Source organism: Haliaeetus albicilla, chromosome 7 (genome assembly GCF_947461875.1).
Source record: "Haliaeetus albicilla chromosome 7, bHalAlb1.1, whole genome shotgun sequence".
Classification (NCBI taxonomy): Eukaryota; Metazoa; Chordata; class Aves; order Accipitriformes; family Accipitridae; genus Haliaeetus; species Haliaeetus albicilla.
The window spans coordinates 44,126,871-44,146,452 of record NC_091489.1 but is presented as its reverse complement, the minus strand read 5'-3'; the positions used below and the strand labels follow the sequence as shown (position 1 = coordinate 44,146,452).

The window sequence follows — 19,582 nt, the reverse complement described above, 5'->3', positions numbered from 1 at the left end:
TCTCACCTACAAAGCCCTGCACCAAAAGCCCTTTGCGACTTCGACATGCTCACACGATCTGCCCACTCACCCAAAACCGTGGAGCCTCACGCCATTGGAGTCCGCTCCGCCGCCGCAGCCGGCAGCACTTTGCTTTTGGCTCTCCCGAAGCGTCTTCGGACGCGTGCCCCAGCGCCTTACCAACAGCTCCCCGATGCAGCGAGCCAAGCGACGCGGGCCCAAGCGATGGAGACAGGTCAAATTGACAGTGGGGCCAGGCAAGGGGGGAGAAGGAAGAGCATGTCGGCCCCGGTTTCAGTTCTCAGGTGTCCTCTGCCCCACGTGATGACCATGCAACACAGTGAGGCTGAGATGATGCCAGTCTGTCTGCTCCCTGGCACGGCGGGCGCTTTCCTACGCCCCTGTTCCTGTGCTGCTCAATCCCTGAAGCAATGGATGTTGGTCGGATCCCTCCGTCTCCATCACCGAGAGGGCTTCCGAACCCTTCGCAAGTCCAGACAGCCTTCCGTATCGAGCAGTCAGTTCAGCAATCGCGTGAGGCATGTTAAGACCTACCTTGCACAATGAGATGGACGCGCGAAGTCTTGGGGTGATTGTCTGTCTGCACAGAGCAGGTGTAGGGGCCCTCGTCGTAGACGTCCACGTTGTGTATCTTGATGCTGTACTGGGTCTTGGTGTTGGAGAGGATGACCACGCGGTTGTCTATAGACCACTTGTCATTGCCGGCATACAGGATGGTGCTGCGGTTCAACCAGGCTACCCGCGTGACCCGGTCGTCCACGGTACACCTGCAAAGGAAGAGTCAGAGGGTCACAAAGCTGGAACAGACCGCACGGCGAGCATCCCAGCTCCTCAAAGGGGACATGAGCGGGATGGGAGCTGCGGCGCCAGCTCCCTGTCACGCACAGGTGAACCACTGGCATGGAGCTGGCACGTGCCACAGCCGACCTACCCTGCTGCCATGTCCTGCATCCCCCCCATCACCTGAGATCTCACAGAAATGGCAGGTTTGCCACAAACCCCCCCCGCCTTTTTCTTTTACACGGGGCTGGGGAACCGCAGATGAAAATCCCATTACATTTGACCTCCGCAAGCCACGCAGACTTTCCGTACCCCCCCTCCTCTTACCAACCTCCACTGCCATCCCCACCTCGCCCTTGCTGCTCACTGAGGATATCGGACGAAGCTGTAAAATTTGCTGAGGATTTGGCTTGTCGGCGCAGCCCTCGAGCCATCCCCAGAGTGATATACGCACCCGCTGCCAGGGCAGAGGGGCTGCGGCATGGGTGCGGGGAGAGGGGAAGAAGAGAAACAGCCGGGGACGGCAAAGCCAGCGCAAGGGGAAGAGAAGGGAACATTTGGACAAGCAGCCGTAAATCCTACCAGCGCCTTGAAAACACAACGCGGCCGTTTCCATTATTTATTTCCTGCCCAGCTCCCACCCTCCCCGCTCCAAGACGCGTGGGGGCTCGGCAGCTCTGGTCCGTGGCGCTGACTTACACTCAGCAAAGAACGGAAGCAGGGGGGGTGGAATTAAAATGTTCCTGGAGAACATGCCTTTTCATTCTGTTCGACAGATTTTTCTTGATCTATTTACTCATGGCCTCGGCCGCCACCACGGCACCCGCAACAAAAGCGCCAAGCATTCGGCTAAATTAAGAGCCCAGCGTTTCTCAGGAGCTTCGCCTTTCCCACCCAAGGACCAGGGCAGGGGAAGCTTTCTCTCAGCACAAAAGCAAACTGGGAGAACTGGGCTAGGCACGAGCTCATGCCGGCAGTGGCAGTGCCGCCACAGCTTGGTGCAGCCGAGACCTTAGGAAAAGGCACGTACAGTCAATCGGGAAGCTCGTCGTGCCAGTCCCTCTCCGCACGCCTGTAAATTCAGAGACAGGCTGGCGGGCTGTCCCCGTCCTCGTCCCCGGCACGGCGCTCTCCTGCAGAGGCTTTGGGGGTGTTATACGCCTCCCTTGCTGGGATCACAGAGCGTCACCTCGATCGAGATTATTAATCGGGCTGAGGGAAGGGGCGATACTCGGCGTGTTTGAGGGTCCCCCCAGGCGCTCGGTTCAGAGGAACGAGCCATATATCCTCCCGCAAACGAGTAATTTTCCCCTTGCAGGAGCCGTACGTCTCCGCCAGTCACATCGCATACGGATGCCGGGAAAGACGGAGGGCCCACCACGGCACTGCCGGCGTGCCAGGAGCTCGCCCGGGTGTCGGATGCGCCCCGGCACCGGCTCCGCTCTGCCGGACCGAGGTGGCCTCATGCCTGCGGATGGCAACATCCTTGTTGGGAAGGCGAGCCCTCCCTTTGCTCAAATTAACCAGGGGAAAGCTAAGCTCGGCCGAGTTAAGTTCGGCCCTGAGGGATTCCAGTCTAGTGGACTATTACTGCTGTCTCACTTCATTATAATGAATAATAAAGAGATACTTACGCACGGCTTCTGTAAATTATTCATTGCGTGCACTGAAAAATCAGGGCAGCAATATGTAAAACAGACAACTTGCATGTCTGCACTCATACAAATATCCAGACTACAGCCCTGCGAGGTACTCTTGGGTCGCCTCATTAGGGGTGAAGAACAAGGACTAGGGTTCGAAGCGACAGGGACGAGGAGCTCGTGCCGTCACTGGGCGCGTGCGACCGCCGCTGCCTGGCTTCAGCTGGCGGGTACCGGCTGCACTTCCCGGGGAGATTTGGGGTCAGCCCGGGGACCCCCACGAACCAGGGTCGCTCGTTCTGCATTTAACAGCTCGCATTTACGGCTCAGAGCCGTGCCTGCATGAGCACACAGGGACACCCGTAACACAGGCGGATACGCTTACGCAAGGATGGGCAAGGACAGCATCACCGTCCCTTGCCCATAGCACGTGGTGACCGGGACCACCCTCGAAACTGGTCAGAGCAAACGGGCGGGAGCAACTTGGACACTCCTGCTTCTAACAAACTCAGGGCGAGAGCAAGGAGGCAAAGGCTCCTTCTCCCCATCCCTTGAGCTCGCTCTTCAGTTTGCTGCCACTCGATAGCCGATTTGGGACCGAGTCCCTTCAGCTCCGCTTGCTTCCCATCGTGGTTCTCTCCACCCGAGCCCACGCCGTCCCCTGCAGCTGCAGGCGGGAAGGGACCAGAAGAACTGCCCCCCTTCAAAAAAAACCAGCCAGCCCTCCCACGCCTCGTGCCAGAGCAACCGCCGGCAGAAAAGCCACCATCCCATCAGCTGCCACAGGGAGCGTGGTGTTTCTGGGGGCACCTTCTCGCCTGACCTCGCCTTCCCACCGCGATTTTCCTGTGCCCTGGGAACAGGCTCTTCAAAGGCAAATACCGACCAACACCCCAACGTGAGGAGCACCCCGCCAGCTTCTTTACCTGGGTCGGAAAGCGATCTCCGTTAGCCACTAAGCCACCAGCGCTCCCTCATCTGCCGGGCTGTCTTTGCTACCAATTTCCAATTGACCAGGATTATGATAATGTCTGCAGTAAGCAAACAGGTAAAGAGACTTCTGCAAAGTGTTTAGATAAAGCAGACAAGCTCTGACAAAGCTGGATAATAAAGCGGGCCAGGAGGTTTTCCCTTGAAGGGATCTAATTAAGAACAAAGACAAACCCCCATTAACAGCCTCCTGAAGGCACCGTATCCATCTCCAGAAGAAACCCTGCCTTACGAGGCCGGAAGGGACAAAAGACAATAAAGTGCCTGTCAGACAGGAGGGAAATAAAACCATCCTGGCTCCATGGTTCACCTGGAGAAAACCTGCCAGCGAGGCAGGAGGAACATCTCACGACTGATACCGTCTGCCCAAACCCGAGGCCCCAGCACCCTCCTGGTCCCGGCTCCCCCACGCAGCCCTTCTTTGTGCGACGCAACCCATCCCATCTGCTCCTAAGCCTCCGCATCCCACTTAGACCCCTGCTGCCTTCGAGCAGAGATTTTTCGCCATCCGCAGCCCTTCGGCTGCCTCCTGCCGTGACCGCTCTCCGCCAAAGCGGCTTGCTAAGGAGCCTCGGATGCCGGGCTTTGCCCGAGCTCCGTCGCCCCCGGTGCTCACAATGATACACGTGGCCTCTCGAAGGCGCCGTCGCCTGAGATGCGTATCGATCCCCTTGCTCTGCGGGGGGGACAAGAGCTGCCGTAGAGATCCCAGCACTCCGCCAGAGACGAGGGCGATGAACCCAAACGCGGCAGCGTGAGAAGATGCACGAGGGAAGGAGTTGGGGGCAGCGGCGCTGTGCCGCTTCCCCTCTAATTGCCCCTATTTCTCATCCTTAAATGCTAATTTTGAAGTTTGCCGAGGAATTATTTCACTTAGTGTCAACAATACAGATAACTCCGCATACACCCTCTTTGTGTTCGGTGGCACAAAGTGACCGTCTCCCTCCTCCTGGACCTATTAGGGGAGACCCCCGCATCGCTCCCGCGGCAGGCTCCTGCCTGGCCCCGTTGACGACGCTGACAGCGCTCCTCCTACGCGTGGGACGTGACATACGACCCGCTGCCTTCGTCCCCTGCCTTTCCCAGTCCATGTCACACACCTTTCCTGTGCTGTTGATTTGGTCGAATCCGGGGCTGCACGTCTGGCGTGAGGCTGGGGCTGCCCTCAACATTTGCCCCATGGTGAGGGAAATGCCGTGTCCAGGGTCGGCACAAGTTTTCCGGCACGACTTCGGAGGGGTAAACGGCACACAAAGACTTGGAGGAATAAAGCCAGCCTCGCAAAGCCCTCTCCATGGGCGCAATGTATCCTGAGGGATGGGATGCTCAGGACCCTGAAACGTTGTTGCGCACCCCAAGTGGTCCAGGTGAGGGGTTCACACCCGCAGGGCCAGGACTGCCGGTCCCCAGCGGAGCCGAGAGGCTCGGGGCAGATACTTGTCTTTGGATCAACCCCAAACCCTCCCGCTTCCTTATGGAAACCAACGGTGCTCTGCTTTTACGTGCTTCTGTGGCCCTTCAACCACAAACCACTTTTCTCTCCTGTAGGCAGCGTGTCTCGTTGAAATGACAAATGGAGAGGCTGAAACCGGTCACGAACGGGCTGGCTGACCTGGTTTTTGGCAGCTAAAATAGCTCACCTGGATCGGGAGCGAAGCCCTTTGACAGAGACGGGGCGGTGCTTCACCCTGGGAAGTTTCCAACCGAAAGCACGTGTCATGGGGGCAGAGCAAACACCCCGGCACCCTTTTATTTGAGAAGAAATTGTTCATTATGTTCACAGGGAGCTCCTCATGGGTTTTCTCCTGCACACCCGGTCCTCGCCCCAGCTACAAAGTTAACGGGCTCCGAACGCCTTTTATTCTGGGCGGCCGGAGCAAAGGCAGAGGAGATTTATTTGTAATCGTCGGAGACAAACACGCTTCCTCACAAGTAAACACAAAAGAACAGAACCTGGCGGGGTTCCCACTTCGTTAAAGATGCAAATTAGAAGCAGGCCATCAAAACGCGGCGGCTCCTCTAATCCTCTCCCAACAATGTAAACCGTCACATTAGCCGCGGGTACAATGGCATCTGCGGCGCGTGACGGTGGGTCTCGCACAATGGTTCCCCGAGGGCAGGACTGCACCGCCTGGGTTTCCGTCACTGTCATCCCTGATATTTATTCCCAGTGCAGAGGGCGGGAGGCGCTTTGTCTTCATTCCCGATCCCTTCCGCTGGCACCCTATCTCCTCTCTGAGGCACCCATGGCATCCCTTCTCCCAACTCTCCCGTCCATCCCGGCGCTCGGCCCCACGGCATCCCCACGCCGTCCCAGCGCCCCGAGGACGGAGGGGACCCGGGATGCGCCGCCTGGCATCGCCCAGCACGACCACCTCCCTCCCATTCAGCCCTTGCCACCCGCTTGGTGAGTCCCGACCCGTCGCTGCACTCGTGTCCCCTGTGGTCAAACAAAGAGCATGGGACGTGTGGGGAGCTCGGCCAGCCTGAACTGTTCTCCTTTTCCCCGTAAGCTCCCTCCCTCCACACCGTACACCAGGTACCCCAAACGCCTCCCGCAAAGCCACGGCACCACCGGCACCCACTCACTGTGAGCTTAATTAATTGCCTGGCCCCACCGCACCGCTCCGATTCCCCAAGCGCTCCCAGTGCTGTTCAAACAAGCTCCGGACCACCGGCAAACCCTTCCCCACCGACCACCCCCTCCCCCTCCAAGGGCTACAGGACCGCCTGCCCTCCCCAGAGGCTCAGGGCTTCTTGGGGAGGGTTTCTCCCTGACGGTTCTCCGGCAGCAGCGGTTTGCCCACTCGCTGCTGAGCACCAGAATAGAAGCTGCTCCCCGTGAAAAATCAAAGCCCAAATAGATACGTTAGAGGTTGCTAAATATAAAATATCCATCTGCAAAGATAATAAGCCTTTGAGGGCAGGGGCTGTCGAGTTGCTCCATTTCAGAGAGTTTAATGGTGTTTTGGTCCATGACTGCAGCTCCCAGACATTAGAATGATAACAAGATGATGAGGAGGGCGGGAGCTGTCTGTGCGAGGCATCAGAAGTCGAGACATAACGCTCACCGCGCGGCCCCCGAGGGGGCCACGCCACACGAAACGCCACCGGCTGCTTTCAACCCAGCATTCGCAGGGCTTCAGGCGGCCCCTGCGACAACCAGGGGGGATGCGAAGCTTGAGCCCAATGCTGGGTCACCGCCGAGCTTGAGCTGACATCAACGTGGGGAGGGGGTCTGCGCCCGCCCTGTGCCCTTGAAGGGGCTCGTCCTGCACCCGCACCCTGGTCCGGGAACCGTGGACCCGGGTATCGCACGGTGCGATGCTAAGGCTGCCGCAGGCAGAGCTGCGCTGCAGACGACTCAAGAGACGGATTGTAGTTCGCAAGGGGAAGGGACGTGCGGCGAGGCGAGCTGCTGCGCGGTGCCCCCACCACCACTAACCGACCTCACCTTCTTCCCGAAGCCGCTCAAGGGATTTTTCTGAATTAACGCTCCGTGTGGAGCAAATCCAGAAACGGCAGTCAGCTCCGTTAAAGCAAAGTAGGCTTTCCCCTTTCATTCCTAAAGCCCTTCTTTCGGTCCCCATTGCTTTTACTTCCAGCTTGCAGGGATGCGCGCCACCCGAACGACATCACCAGCGCAGGGAAGGGCGGCGTGACGGGGTCGGGCGCTCGCGCATGCTCTGCTCCCAGCTCCCACTTGCTTTTCCCACCACGACTCCCTTGCTTCTGACATGACAACGTGTCCGTATCCTGATGACTCGGGGTCCGCTCAGAAACCCTCTGCAGCCCCCAGAAGGTCGACACTGCCTTCGGCACGCTCCGGATCGGGGCTCTACCCGAGCCCTTTCCTGCAGGGAGCCATCACATCCCTGCCCAGCACAAAGCTCCCTGTTGCTCTCCCTGCCCCGCGCAACTCACAGCCGTCGCAATCTGCTCCGAAACGCATCGCCGATCAGAAAACAGCAGCAACGCTTTCTGCCCTCAGGACCACAGCAGGTTTGCAGACAGCCTCTGGCTAGAGCCTAGCAGCCCCCCGTTCCCCACACGGCTGCGATCCGGCCACGTCCACGTGTCGGGATGCTCCCCCAGCGCAGCAGGGAAGGTCGCGAGGCGTCAGCCTGAGCCCCAGTGGCCGGCAGCTGTTACCAGCTTAAAAGAAATCTTCATAAGGAAATACGAGACGGCAGCAAAAGAAATAAAGTGGGAGGCCTTTGGATAGAGCAAATCAATGGGGATGTTTATAGAGCAGGTGGCACTTAAATGCTAACATCAGAGTCAGTTGATGCCGGTGGCCACACCTGGTCTCCCGAACAGAGATGAAAATGAAGGTACCGAGCGGGGGCAGCCAGTCCAGGAAAACTGCAGACACTGGAAGAAGCGCAGTGAGGCATCTGTCCTCGCCCAAAACGGTACCTAAGCGATCGCACCCTCTCCCCAGGGTCAGGTCCCTGACGCAGCCAGGCACCGATTTCCAACTTGCTCGTGGCCACCAGGCCATCCTGCTGTTTGAAGAAGGCTGGGGCGTCTTTCCAGCTCCTCTCCAGAGAGAGGCCCAATGTCTGCCAGAATTTACCATCGAGGCATCACTACCCGTCCTAGGAAACATCGGCAGAGAGCTGTCTTCTCGCCAGGGAAGCCAAATTCCCCTCTACCGTACACAGGGGCTCTGCCCTACATCCCAGCCAGGAAGAAAAGACCCATGGAGAGGCTTCCAATGACACCATTGCCACCGTGCGAGGGTGCCGATTAAGGGACACAATCCGGCAACCCCCCCCGCTTGCAGCACGCCGGCGTCAGCAGAGCTCTGCACCTCAATCGGCGCCCGTGTACGAATTCAATCAGTGCTAATCCAACACAATGCAGCACCTGCGCCCCAGCTGATTTCTAGTGTTCTTCAATCAAAAGGAGGAGAAGAAACACAGAATTTATTGCTGGCAGTGCTAGAAGACCCGAGCGGTCGAGAACCTGGAGCCCTCTATGCCTGCAGTGGGGTATTGGGGTTGGGTTTTTCCCCTGCTATTGCTTTGTTCTACGTTTTTTTCATCCACCTTCCCAGGCAGGGAGAGACAGAAGTAACTGTTTCGCGGTCACAGGTAGCCATGTAGTTAAGTACCGGTAATTAACGCGCGGCAAGACGAGGCTCTGACCCCTGTGACTCAGCCATCCAGATGGGACTGGCGACTGCCGCCATCTCAACCCGGGAGAAAGCGGCCGCGGCTCCGGCAGCATCCCACAGTTGCAAAAGAAGAAAGGATGCTGGCTGGCAGCCTGATTAAAACACGGGCCGGGGCGTGTTCGCGACGGAAGGAGCTCCGGTACCGCCGGAGCAAAGCGATCGTACGCCTGTCCCTGGCTTGCAAGGAGGGAAAATCGGTCTGCCACCCCAGCACGGGACAGGGCGGCAATGTAGCGAGGGGGGTGGCAGAAGGGCATGCTGGTGACAACCCCAAAATGGGTCCCTGGGGGAAACGGTGACACGTGGGGCGCTTTCGATGGAAACCCGGCCGGATCTCCATTGCATGCGGTCCTCCCTCCAGCTGGCTACGCCACCCTCCCCGATATGAGCAAAGCTCTTCTCCCGACCCCCCGTTAATTACCACCAAAAATATATTTGTCATGAGACGCCCGCTCCTATCTCTGCGGCTCTTAAGGGTAATGGAGAGGTTTCAGTCTTTGGAGGATAAGTCTCAGGCTCTTGGCTGCTTGCCCAGGAGGATTATTTTACATCAGGTTGAGTTCTGTAGTAATTATCTTCAAAACAGCTGGACCGCTGGATAAACTCACGGTATCTTAATGCACAATACAAGAGCAAATACAGAGAATTAAACTGCAATTTCAGACAGGCCTGACAGATAGGCGGAAAAACCACTTGCCAGCGTTTCGGAGGCCGAGGCTCCGGGCTCCTCGCACGTCAGGGGTGGGGAGGAATTTTCTCATTTGAAATCAATTCAAACTTCCCCAGAGAGCGAGCGGAGGGGGAAAGGAGATTCCACATGAAGATGATTCACCCCCAAGCTCACAGTGGAGAAACAAGCGCACCGTTTTCCTGACCCTCACGGCTGAAAAATGAAGCGGTATTTGATCCCGTCTGGAAAGCCTGGCGTTTCACACAGCCCCAAGCCTTCGATAAAAGCCCAAACTTTCCAAGCGCTCAGCTCCACACCACAACCCTCACTGCGGTGCCGGCGGGCAGCTGTGCAGGGAAGGGTGAGGGGAAAATCAACTCTGCACCCCTCGCGCCTGGATGTTGCTTCCAGTGCCTCGCATATCCCATCCCAGAAGGATGGAGGGGCTGACAGATGGACAAACCAACTCCCCCGAACAACCAGCCCGGACACGAGCACCCTCACCCCAATCAGCGGGGGGAATTAAAAAAAAAAAAAAAAAAAATCAGCTTCCCTCAGGATGGTGCTGCCACAAGACGTAGGTGCAAAAGCCTCGCGGGCAGAATGACTAACCTCTAAAAAGAAGGAAAATCTGCCAATGGAGGGCGAAGCCATATCACACGGCGACCACCATGAAGCGCTCCAGCCAAATATGAGATCTGTAAATGACCCGGGTAAGCCGTCGGCCCAAGAATATAATGGCCAATTGGCAGGAATTTCTCCACCAATTAGGCAAAATAAAATAACCCACCAGAGGAAATCCTCCGCTCGCCGCTCCCGCACCTCCGCTGACCTGCCTGCTTTCCACCCACTGTTTCGCCGCTGGGACGAGGGCTGGAAGCTTCACACAACGGGCACCAAGGAGCCAGACGACAGCCCCACGGCACCACCAGACGAAGAAGCTGTCACCGGCACAAGACGATGCCAACAGCCACCCCCATGTGGGAGGTGGCCGAAGACCTCTCCCTCTCCCGCCGGTATCCCCTCTCCGAGCATCTCCGAGGGCCGGGTGCGCTGATCCCGGCAACCCCGCAGGGCATCCGCGTGGCCAAACGACTTCGTGCAATTAGGGGGTTTATTTGTTTGAGTTGTACGTGAATATACCAAATTACATTATCAGATCATAGTCCTGCTTCTGATTTATTCCTTCTTTGTTCTTCAAGTCTTCGTACATCTAAGCAATTAACCTCTCAAAGAGCTGGAGAACACATAATTATCCTCATTTGTCTAAACGTCACCAAGATGGCTGCCTTTCAATTAACCTTCTGGGAATGGAGGGAAGTTGGAGTGATACAGTGATCATTTCCAACTTCAGTGTAGGCTTTTTTTTTTCCCTTAAAGTAATTTAATTGAAATATTCAGATGATAAAATATAGCGAGATAACTGTTACTGCAGGTAACGGGATCAAGAGGGGGCTCGCAATCGAAAAAGAAGTCAAATGAGGTACAGTAATATTATATCAATACGTGGCACTTCCATCTAAAAATATCAAAGCACTTTGTGCTTATTAATGAAGGGAGCCTTTCGCACTCCCCTGCCGGGCTGCGGGCTAAGGCTTACGTCACTTCTAGATGTCACCGCTACCGATGGGGAAACCGAGGCAGGGGATGAGCTCTGGTGCCTGCGTGGCCGGGAGCTGCCCGAGAGCATCTCCTCTGCGGCCGGTCCTCCCTCCCGCTCCAGGAGAAAGTGGCTCCATAACGAAGCGAGCGCAGGAGACACGGTCACGGCCGAGCTGCTTTTGCGTTGGTTTATTTTAACAATAGCCCCCGTTTTGCTGAGATAGCGTCTGCCACGCCGAGCGAGCGAGGGATTCATTCCCACCCGTTGCCTCGCTAATAAACATGCATCGCTTCCACCAGAAAGTGCCAGGTCAAACTTTGCGCCCGCATTAAGCAAGACACCAGTGTCGTCTGGCGCAGACGAGTAATATTTATACACGCCCCCGCACACAAATATATATAAACAAGCAAACGCCAAAGTTCATCGCATCTCCTCCCCGACAAGCGTGGCTTCTCAATTCCTCGCAGCACCACGGCCTCGCTCCCAGCATGAAATTGAGCCCTCCAAAAAGCAATTTCGGCTCTGGCACCTCGCTGAGCCCCAGCATTTGGCCTCCCGCCCTGGCGGAACAGAGCTGGCCACCGCAGGGCAAGCGCTTGCCCTCCCTGCAAACTCGGCGGCTTGGGAGAGGCTGAGACGGAGCTCCCACGCAAAGGGAAACTAAGGCACCGAGAGATGGGGATGCACAGGACTCATTCCCCGCGTCCTTCCCTCCCAGCCTCGCTTGCAGATCGGCGTCGGTTTTTTGGCATTGGTGTTGGTGGCCGCTCTGATGATCCGTGCGGACGAGCGGGGAGGAAAGGACGTGGGAAAGCGAGACGGTCCCTGTTAGGGACACTGTAAACCCGCGTCTCTCCCGGTGCGTTCATCTGGAGAGAGGGAGCGAGGGTAACGTGACAACCACCGAGTTTATTCTCGGCACAGGCTGACGGCGACATAATTAAAATGCAAGCTGGAGTCAAGGTACCTATCGATAAATCTTTGCTTTTGGCTCTTAGGCTCGACAGGAAGCCTATACCTGGCGCGGGGAGTTCAGACCGAGGGGGAGGCACGGATAAAGGCTCTGCTTTATGGACGGCCATTTTAATGTTTCATTTGAGTAATGGGCCTTGCAAATTAGCACCCCGGCGGCCTGAAATACATATTTTTCCAAGGACATGCAGGCTCCCGATCCGACAGGTGATGTGGGCAAACAGTCCCCGAGGGGAGCTGCGATCTCGGTGCTTCGCGGCTGCAGTCATATTTTATCCTAGCCGGGATGACGAAGAAGAAAGCGGAGAGCTTGGGGGGGGATTCAAAGGCTGGGGGAGGAAATGGAGCAGAAAACGACCCTGTGCGAGACCAGCGAGGGGCTGATGAGTGGTGGCAGTGGCAGAAAGCGGCCAGGCAGCCTCCGGAGGGAACCGAAGCTGCTCCGACACGGCACGGCACGGCATGGCACATCTCGGCCTCTGCCCCCCCAGGGAGCCCAGCGGCCGCCTGAACAGCACCGGGGCAGTTACACGGGGGCATGTCTGCAGCACGTGCCTCCCCTCGCACGATCAAAACTATGGATTTCTGGCTCTCAGCGGAGCTCGTCTGAGCATCTGGCTCTGGCCCGAATGTTCGGAAAGGCCACAGGTGCCTTTGACGCTGCAGTTTCACTGGGGAGAAGGGGGGATGCCTCGGTTGTGGGAAAAAGCACGCCTGCAGCCTGTGGGCTAGCTGCTGCCCGATGGGGGTCCGGCTCCTCCATCGCAAACGTGGCAGGAAAGATCTAACATCCCTGCGTTAACTCGGAGAGGACCATCGGGAGAACGCTGGAGAAATATGTGCGGCTGAACACGAGGGGGAGCTCGGGCCAGAGCATGCAGGGGAGCGTGGAGCAGAAAGTGGAGCCTACCCGCTCGCCCCCTCTCCTCATCCATCCCTTTCTGCCTCCATGTGTCTCCCTCGTCTCCTTCCTTGCCCCTTTCTTTCCCCTCTACCCTCCCCACACCACCGTCCACATAATCTGCCTGGCCATCACCTCCCCGTGCCAGCACGGGTTGCACCGCATCTCCATAAAACCATACGGAGGGAGAAGATGCTCAGGCACCGAGAGGATGCATTCGAGCTGCCCCCAGATGCTTGTAACTCTGCACGGCATCTTCCCTCCTTGCACCGATGCCGCTGCACGGAGCTGGGCGTGCGGCTGGGCATGTATGCAATCACAGAGTCAAACGTGTGCCTGCACGTTGCTCTGAACCTCTCATGATGAGCCGGACGCCTATAATTCTCCTCCTTGTTGTCCCCACAGCCTCCCACAAGAGGCACATGGTGACATCTCCCCACCGGCGCACATCCCCCTGCCCTGCTCCTCCTTGCCAGCAAAGCAGTTAGGAGATGGAGACGAGCACAGCCTCTGCAGAGCCAAAACACAGCATGTTCAGGGCACGAGACCCTGCCGGGCCCCCAGGAACCTGCTGCCACTTCCCCATCCCCAACCTGCCACCTTAGGGACGTTATCTGGATTTCACTTCAAGGACTATATTGGACGGACGGGCGGGCAGGCTCGAAAGCAAGCTCAGAGCCCAGAGCAGGAGTTTGCATCCTCGCTGCTGGCTCTCAAGGCTGTTAGCTCAGGTCCAAAGCATCCAGACGGGGTTTGGGAGCAGGCTGAGCCGGTGGGACCTCACCAAGACCCGAGCTCTGCCAAAGCCCCCCGCGTAGCATCGTGCCGCGTCGCAGAACCAGGGGACCAACTCCCGCTCCCGGTGGAGCACAAACCAAAGCCCTGAACGACCCCACATCCTCAGCACGATTCGCCGCACCTCCTGGACGACTGCAGCGCGGGGAAGTTGTACTTCGGGAGCGGTCAGCTCCACCTTGCTGCTCCCGCTCGCCCTGCCAAGTTTCAGCCATCCAGGACCTGATGCGGAGAGACAGCTATGAAGTTGCCGGGAGAGGCAGGAGTTTCAGCGCAGCGTATCCAGCGCTCCCGAGGCACTCCGGAGGCACGGCAGAAAGCCTGCGTGCCAGCTGCCGGTGCGTGCTTTTCCAGCCGGCAAGATGCTTCAGAGCAGCCTCTCAGAGGTACTGCGTGTGCTTCTCTATCCACACCAAGACGCTGCTGTTTTATAGACCAGCATCTCCCTCCAGGCCCGCAAGGTTGGACCGCAGCTCACCGGGGTGAGTGCAACGACTTCTGCCTTCCTCTGGAGCCGCGGGGCTGAGCTCTCAGCAATCTCGGCCACCCAGGGGCATCGCGTTTTGTTTAGAGCTACCCAAAAGCTATGAAGAGTGGCCAAAGCCAGCCCGGACGGTTAATCTGCAGTACCATCGCCACCCTAAGGGCCCAAGTAAGGGAAGCTGAGAGCTGTTCTGGGAAATTCCTGCGGCTTTTCTACCTGTAATGCCGAAAAAGGGGGACGGTGACGCCAACCCTTTCTGCCACCTGCCCGCGCACGCCTGTGCATGCCTACGGAGCGGGGAGATGGAGGACCGGGCCGAGGCACGCAGAAATCATTTTCTCCTGGCAAAGCCACCGACTCAAGGAGAAACATAAAACCCTCGATAAAGGGCTTGTCTAGTTTATTATAACATCGGCTTTAATTTATGCGCCTGCCTTTTATGATTGTTCTCTATCACTGTTCCTGGGGCTTATTTATAGACGGCCATTAGCAGAGAGAGCAAGCCCTGATGAGTGAGCATTTGCAGCGTCTGCCATGGGACCGGGGATATAAACCGAGACGAGGAGGAGGCGGCGAGCTCTCGCATGGGGCTGCGGCGAGTCCTCTCCCCGAAAGCCGAGAAGGATAATTTGATCTCGGAGCGTGATACAACTTCATTTCACGTGGCTCTCTTCGGGCAGGCTGCAGCCTCCTTCACGTGCATTTTGCTAAATTCCCTAGCCCTGAACAAACTTGGTGCTACGCCGCTGCAGCTCGAACGGCGGGGAGGCAGACAGCTTCGGATCCGACCATCCACACCAAACACAAAGAGGCTAGGGATGCAGGGAAAGGTCTCTTGACGGCGCAAGAGGAGAGCTGCCAGGGCAAGGAGGGGGAAGGCAACCTCAACCGCACGCCGTCCAAACGGCACGTCGACACCGGCACTCATCCCTGCCCGAGCATCCCTGCCCCGTGCCCGTCTCATCCCCTTCCACCTCAAAGCAAAACGCCTCGAGGGCTGCGCAGACACCCTGTCACACGCAGGGGACAGGGGATACCGAAAACTTGACGCCACAAAATTATGCCCATTTACAAACACCGCTCTGCAAAATCCAGTGCAACCCAGACAGGCGATCCTATGCTGGTAATTAAATCCGCACCCACCGAAATGATGGGTTTGTTACAGGCGCAGACAGGGTCCAGCCCAGCCTCAAAATACACTGACGTGCAGGGAAGAATACATTGGTTAAAAACACAGCTAAGCGGGTAGGTGGGTCCGTTGGCAGATGGAGATGGTGTAAAATGAATTTGTATGATCAAAGCCTTCCCATACAGTTCGCAGGTAATTTGTGACGAGAACAAAAGCTTTAAATTCATCCACTAAATTATTCACTACAAATCGTCCTCTCGGCTCCCGCGTTTGTGTCCTTCAAGCTGTTCTAGGCGGTGATTACGTCCCCCCGGTGCAGGGGGAGGCCTCGGGGAAGCGGCCGCGGGAAAGACGGAGCTGCCGATCCGACACCGGTGGTTTGATTTACAGAGAGAACTAGGGAGAGGAGACAGCCGCCCTCGGGAAAAAAGAAACTATAAGCTCTAACTATCCCATCAAGGGAGGTTTCTGGGTTCTTGATGTGTGGGGTTTTTTTCTTCTTTCTTTCTTTTTCCACAACAAGCTCCTACTGCAGGCAGAATAGATGATGCTAAATTATTTTGGAATATGCTGAGAATGCCCTGCTTGGCCAACCAAAGCCTCATAAATCATTCCTCTTCTCCCACCCCCTTTCTCGTTCTTGATCTCTCTTTCAAGCAGTATAATGCCAGCTTGCCGGGGAGCCCATTGCCCTGGCACCGTGAGGCACGTTTTGGGCGGGCGCTGCCGAGACACGACACTGGAGCCAGACCTGCTGCCGAGGGGACGAGGCCATGCGACTGGGAGAGATGGACAGCACCAAAAAGGAGAGCCGCTCGGGCTGCTAACGAGGTCGCTACCTCCCAGCGACCAGTTTGCGAGCCCACCTTGGTGCAAGGCAGCCCTACGGCAGCCCGTAGCCGAGCGGTGCCAAGGAGCTGCCTCGCCGGCATCGGAGCCAGGCACGCGGGCATCGCTCCGGCTCACCACCACATGCCGATTTGCCAGCGGGCAGCTTGGCACTTGTTGCTCTGCTGCCCTTGCTCCGGAGTCCCTCCTATGGGTACGGCACATCTTTCTGAATTAAGGTTCGTCGATGGCTTCTGGAAGAGCCGGGCTCACATCAGGCATGGGACAAGCTATTTTGACCAGCCCTGGCATCAGCTTGAGCACAGCTGGTTACCCTCACCCTAAGATCAACAGGCTTTGGCCGGAGAGAGGAATTCTACGTGCAAGTCGGAAGGGATGGGAGATGCGGTGGCATCCAGGTGCTGGATGCTCAAACGTCACTCCTGATGGAGCCGGTGACTAGGTCCCAGCTCCCCTCTTCTCGCTAGCACGGGTTCCCTCCAAAGCAGGGGGAGATGCTTGCGAAGGACCTGGCAGGGCAGAGTGTGCCAGCAGTGGTCCGGAGCAGAGGGAGAAGAAGGGGCTGGGGAGAAGAAAGCCCTGCACGGAGGAGATGCGGAGCTCGTTCAGCATTTGTGCCATAGCTGGAGCGGCTGTGTGGCCCGGTGCTGTCAGCCTGGCTCCTCGCACCACGACTAAAATCTCACTTTTCTCTAAAAAGGCCAAAGCTGAGATGCCATGTTCGAAGGCAGAGGCCCCTCCAGTTGGGACTGATGGGGGGAAGAGCACTTTGGATGACGAACCACAGCGCGGCAGAGGCGCAGTCATTTTCTAATACCTGCAGTGACATTTTGCGAGTCCCTCGCACTCAGCTGTGACACTGACAATGTCATAATAGGGATATGAGCGCTGCGCATCTCTGCGCTGGCCGGGTACCCGTCACTCAGGTATGATGGAGAGGCAGCAGGCTTGGGAAGCCGCTGACAAGAAGGATTGGTGAGCAGCTCTATTTGTGGCTCTGGGCAAAGACTAAACCCTGTTCCCTCCCTGGCTCACAACGGCTCAGAAAAAGGCGGGCTGCCGTCTTCCAGGGCCTGGCCACAAGGCGACCCAGGAGGTCTCAGACAGGCATTTCAGAGGGGGTGGCAGGATGAGGGCAGAGTCCCCTAAGGTCACCCTGGAAAGCCTCAGGCGGGAGGGACCCCCGTCATCCATCAGGGCTCTGAGGCGATAGATGTGCACGGGGCTGCAGGATGGGGCTCAGGGTACCAGGGGCAGAGCGAGGGTCCCCTGCACCTCAGCATCACACCGTCATTCCTCTCCACCTTCATGCCCACAAACACGAGTGGGATTCTGCTTGGGTTTTTTTAATCAATACCCTTCTGCCCTCCCCGGGAGAACACTAAAAAAACACTAAAAACCCAAAAAGCAATAAAAGCCTCACCAGCCACCCTTGCCTCTCCAGAGCCTGAGCTTTACGACACCATAGCTATTTATCGCTCGCTGTGTTTTGCAAATACCAGATGTGACGCTCATCCCGAACAGCCTAGTTTAAGGCCCCTCAGTTATTCCATAGATGGAGCTGCTATTTTAGACAAGACAGACATGAAACGAAAACAAAACCTAAAGTGGGAGGGGGAAAAAAGCCCTCTGAGCACTGCAACGGTGACAAAAATCCATAGCAAGGCGTTCATCTTTGTTCATTAACCCAGAGGAAGGTGAAAAAGCCAAGTGGGGCTGCCAAGTGCCCAGGGACCACTGGTCCCAGCAGCCCTGCGGGGCTGGACGGGAGCTGCCGGCGCGCAGGGAGCTGCCGGCAGCTCTGCCAGTGCCACCACCGGCCCCGGGGCAGGGGATGAACCAGCGGACAAGGGGATGGACTAACTGGATTTGCGCATCACCACGTCTCCCACGCCAGCCTCCTTGCCGGGAGAAGCGTCCGGCGATGTGCACACGCGGCTCCCTCCAGCGCTTCTCCCACCACGCGTTGGCACAGGGCGTTTGGGCCGCCCAGCTGCAATTCCCACGTTTTCCATTGGGATCTCCACCGGCATCAAACTCCCTTCAAGCCGGACCACCCGTACCAGCAGGGCCCAACGTACCCAATATTTCATCCCCAGTGTCCCGGAAGGGCTAAGGAACATGCGAACACGCTCCATAAACCCACCATTAGAGATCCCCTGATGGAGATGGATTATAATTTGCAAATGATTAGAACACAATTAACGGTGGTAGGGAGGTACTGGAGGCTCTGCAAAGGAGCCGTGCAAATGAGGAGTTATCGGGACCTTCAATGTCCTAAGCACCTGTCAATTCTCGGTTGAAACAAGTGCATTAGCCTCGTCCAATATCCATCTAACCTTTCCACTCTCCCTTGCTCTGTTTCCCTGGCAACCATTTAAAAGTGCTGGAAAAAGGCACAGCTGCTTTCAGAAAAAAGAAAAGGAAGAGGAAAAAAAAAAGGCAATATGTTCTTTTAAGGCGTGCGTGTGCTCATTCGCTCTTCCCCCCTCTTCTCTCGGTCTCTCCTTTAGGTGCCTGTGTTTTTCCTGCCCAGCTTGGCTCTGACCCCGAGCGCTCCGCACGAGCTGCCGCACTTGGAGGGCAACGAGTAGGGTGGGGATGGCCACGCCACCCTGCTTTCCCCGGGGATGGCCAGGTGCGCCACGAGCCTTTGCAGAAAACCAGTCGGGACTACAGAGAGACGGAGGGGAGCAAACTTAGGAGCTGGCTCAAGCATAGGGAACTGCTGAAAGGGGAGATGCTGCCCCAAAACGGCCCGTTCCTACAGCGCTCGAGCCAGGGGAGCTCGGCGTGTCCCGCGCTCCCCGCCTGGCATGTCACGGCGGAGCCGTGCCCCACCTGCACAGCTCTGCAGAGCGGTACAAGCGTACAATTTGGTATTTTGCGGCACTCCCTGTCACTCTCCGAGGAGGAAAACAGCAGTGAACAAAGATCAAAACTTGAGGCTGTCGCTAAACCCTCCGCTGCCGCCTGCTAAAGGGGGTTATTTTTCCCCCCCTTGCCTTTTCTCCCCACTCCCGCCTGCCTCATCTCCCTGCACATCCACGCCAATGAGAGTGGCATTTGTCCTGACACTTTGGGGCTCAGCTCCAAAGGGTAGAAGGAAAATGGCAATAAGAGCAGCCGTCATAAAAGCCAGAGTGGGCAGGACAGCTCTTGAAGCCTGTCACCGCCGCACTCTCCTGTCTCCACAAGCAAATGCCAGAGAGGGCTGGAAACGCATCCTCGTCTTCCCTAGGGGTGACCCAGCACCCGGAGCAGCCTGCTTCGGGCGAGGAGGATGGGGTGGAAGAAGGAGAGATGGTTTTTCTAGGTGCTTCACGAGCCATCACGAAGGATGGAGCTGGGGAAGCAGCCGGGGGGGTGGAAGAGCAGCAGAGGTGGGATGAGGGCACCCAGCACCCTCCGACAAACCCTTTGGTGCTTCGTGGCACTGCCCCCCCAATGCTGTTCGGTCCTGGAAAGAGCCGGGAATCTCCTCGGAGGGGAAGGAGCCTCACAGTGCTGCATTTGCAGGACTGAGCACAAACCTTCCTCCGCACCGGCAAGGCCCCAGGGGAACG

At 57.3% G+C, this 19,582-nt stretch overlaps 1 protein-coding gene across 6 annotated transcripts in view; it reads right to left on the bottom strand.

The window, feature by feature from the left end:
- Positions 1-19,582, bottom strand: part of OPCML (opioid binding protein/cell adhesion molecule like) — a 301,280-nt gene that overhangs the window by 22,637 nt on the left and 259,061 nt on the right. For all 6 annotated transcript variants that reach the window (XM_069788148.1, XM_069788151.1, XM_069788152.1 and 3 more), the window contains one exon: positions 556-788. In XM_069788148.1, coding sequence (XP_069644249.1) covers positions 556-788 — 233 coding nt within the window. The remainder of the gene's footprint in view (positions 1-555; positions 789-19,582) is intronic.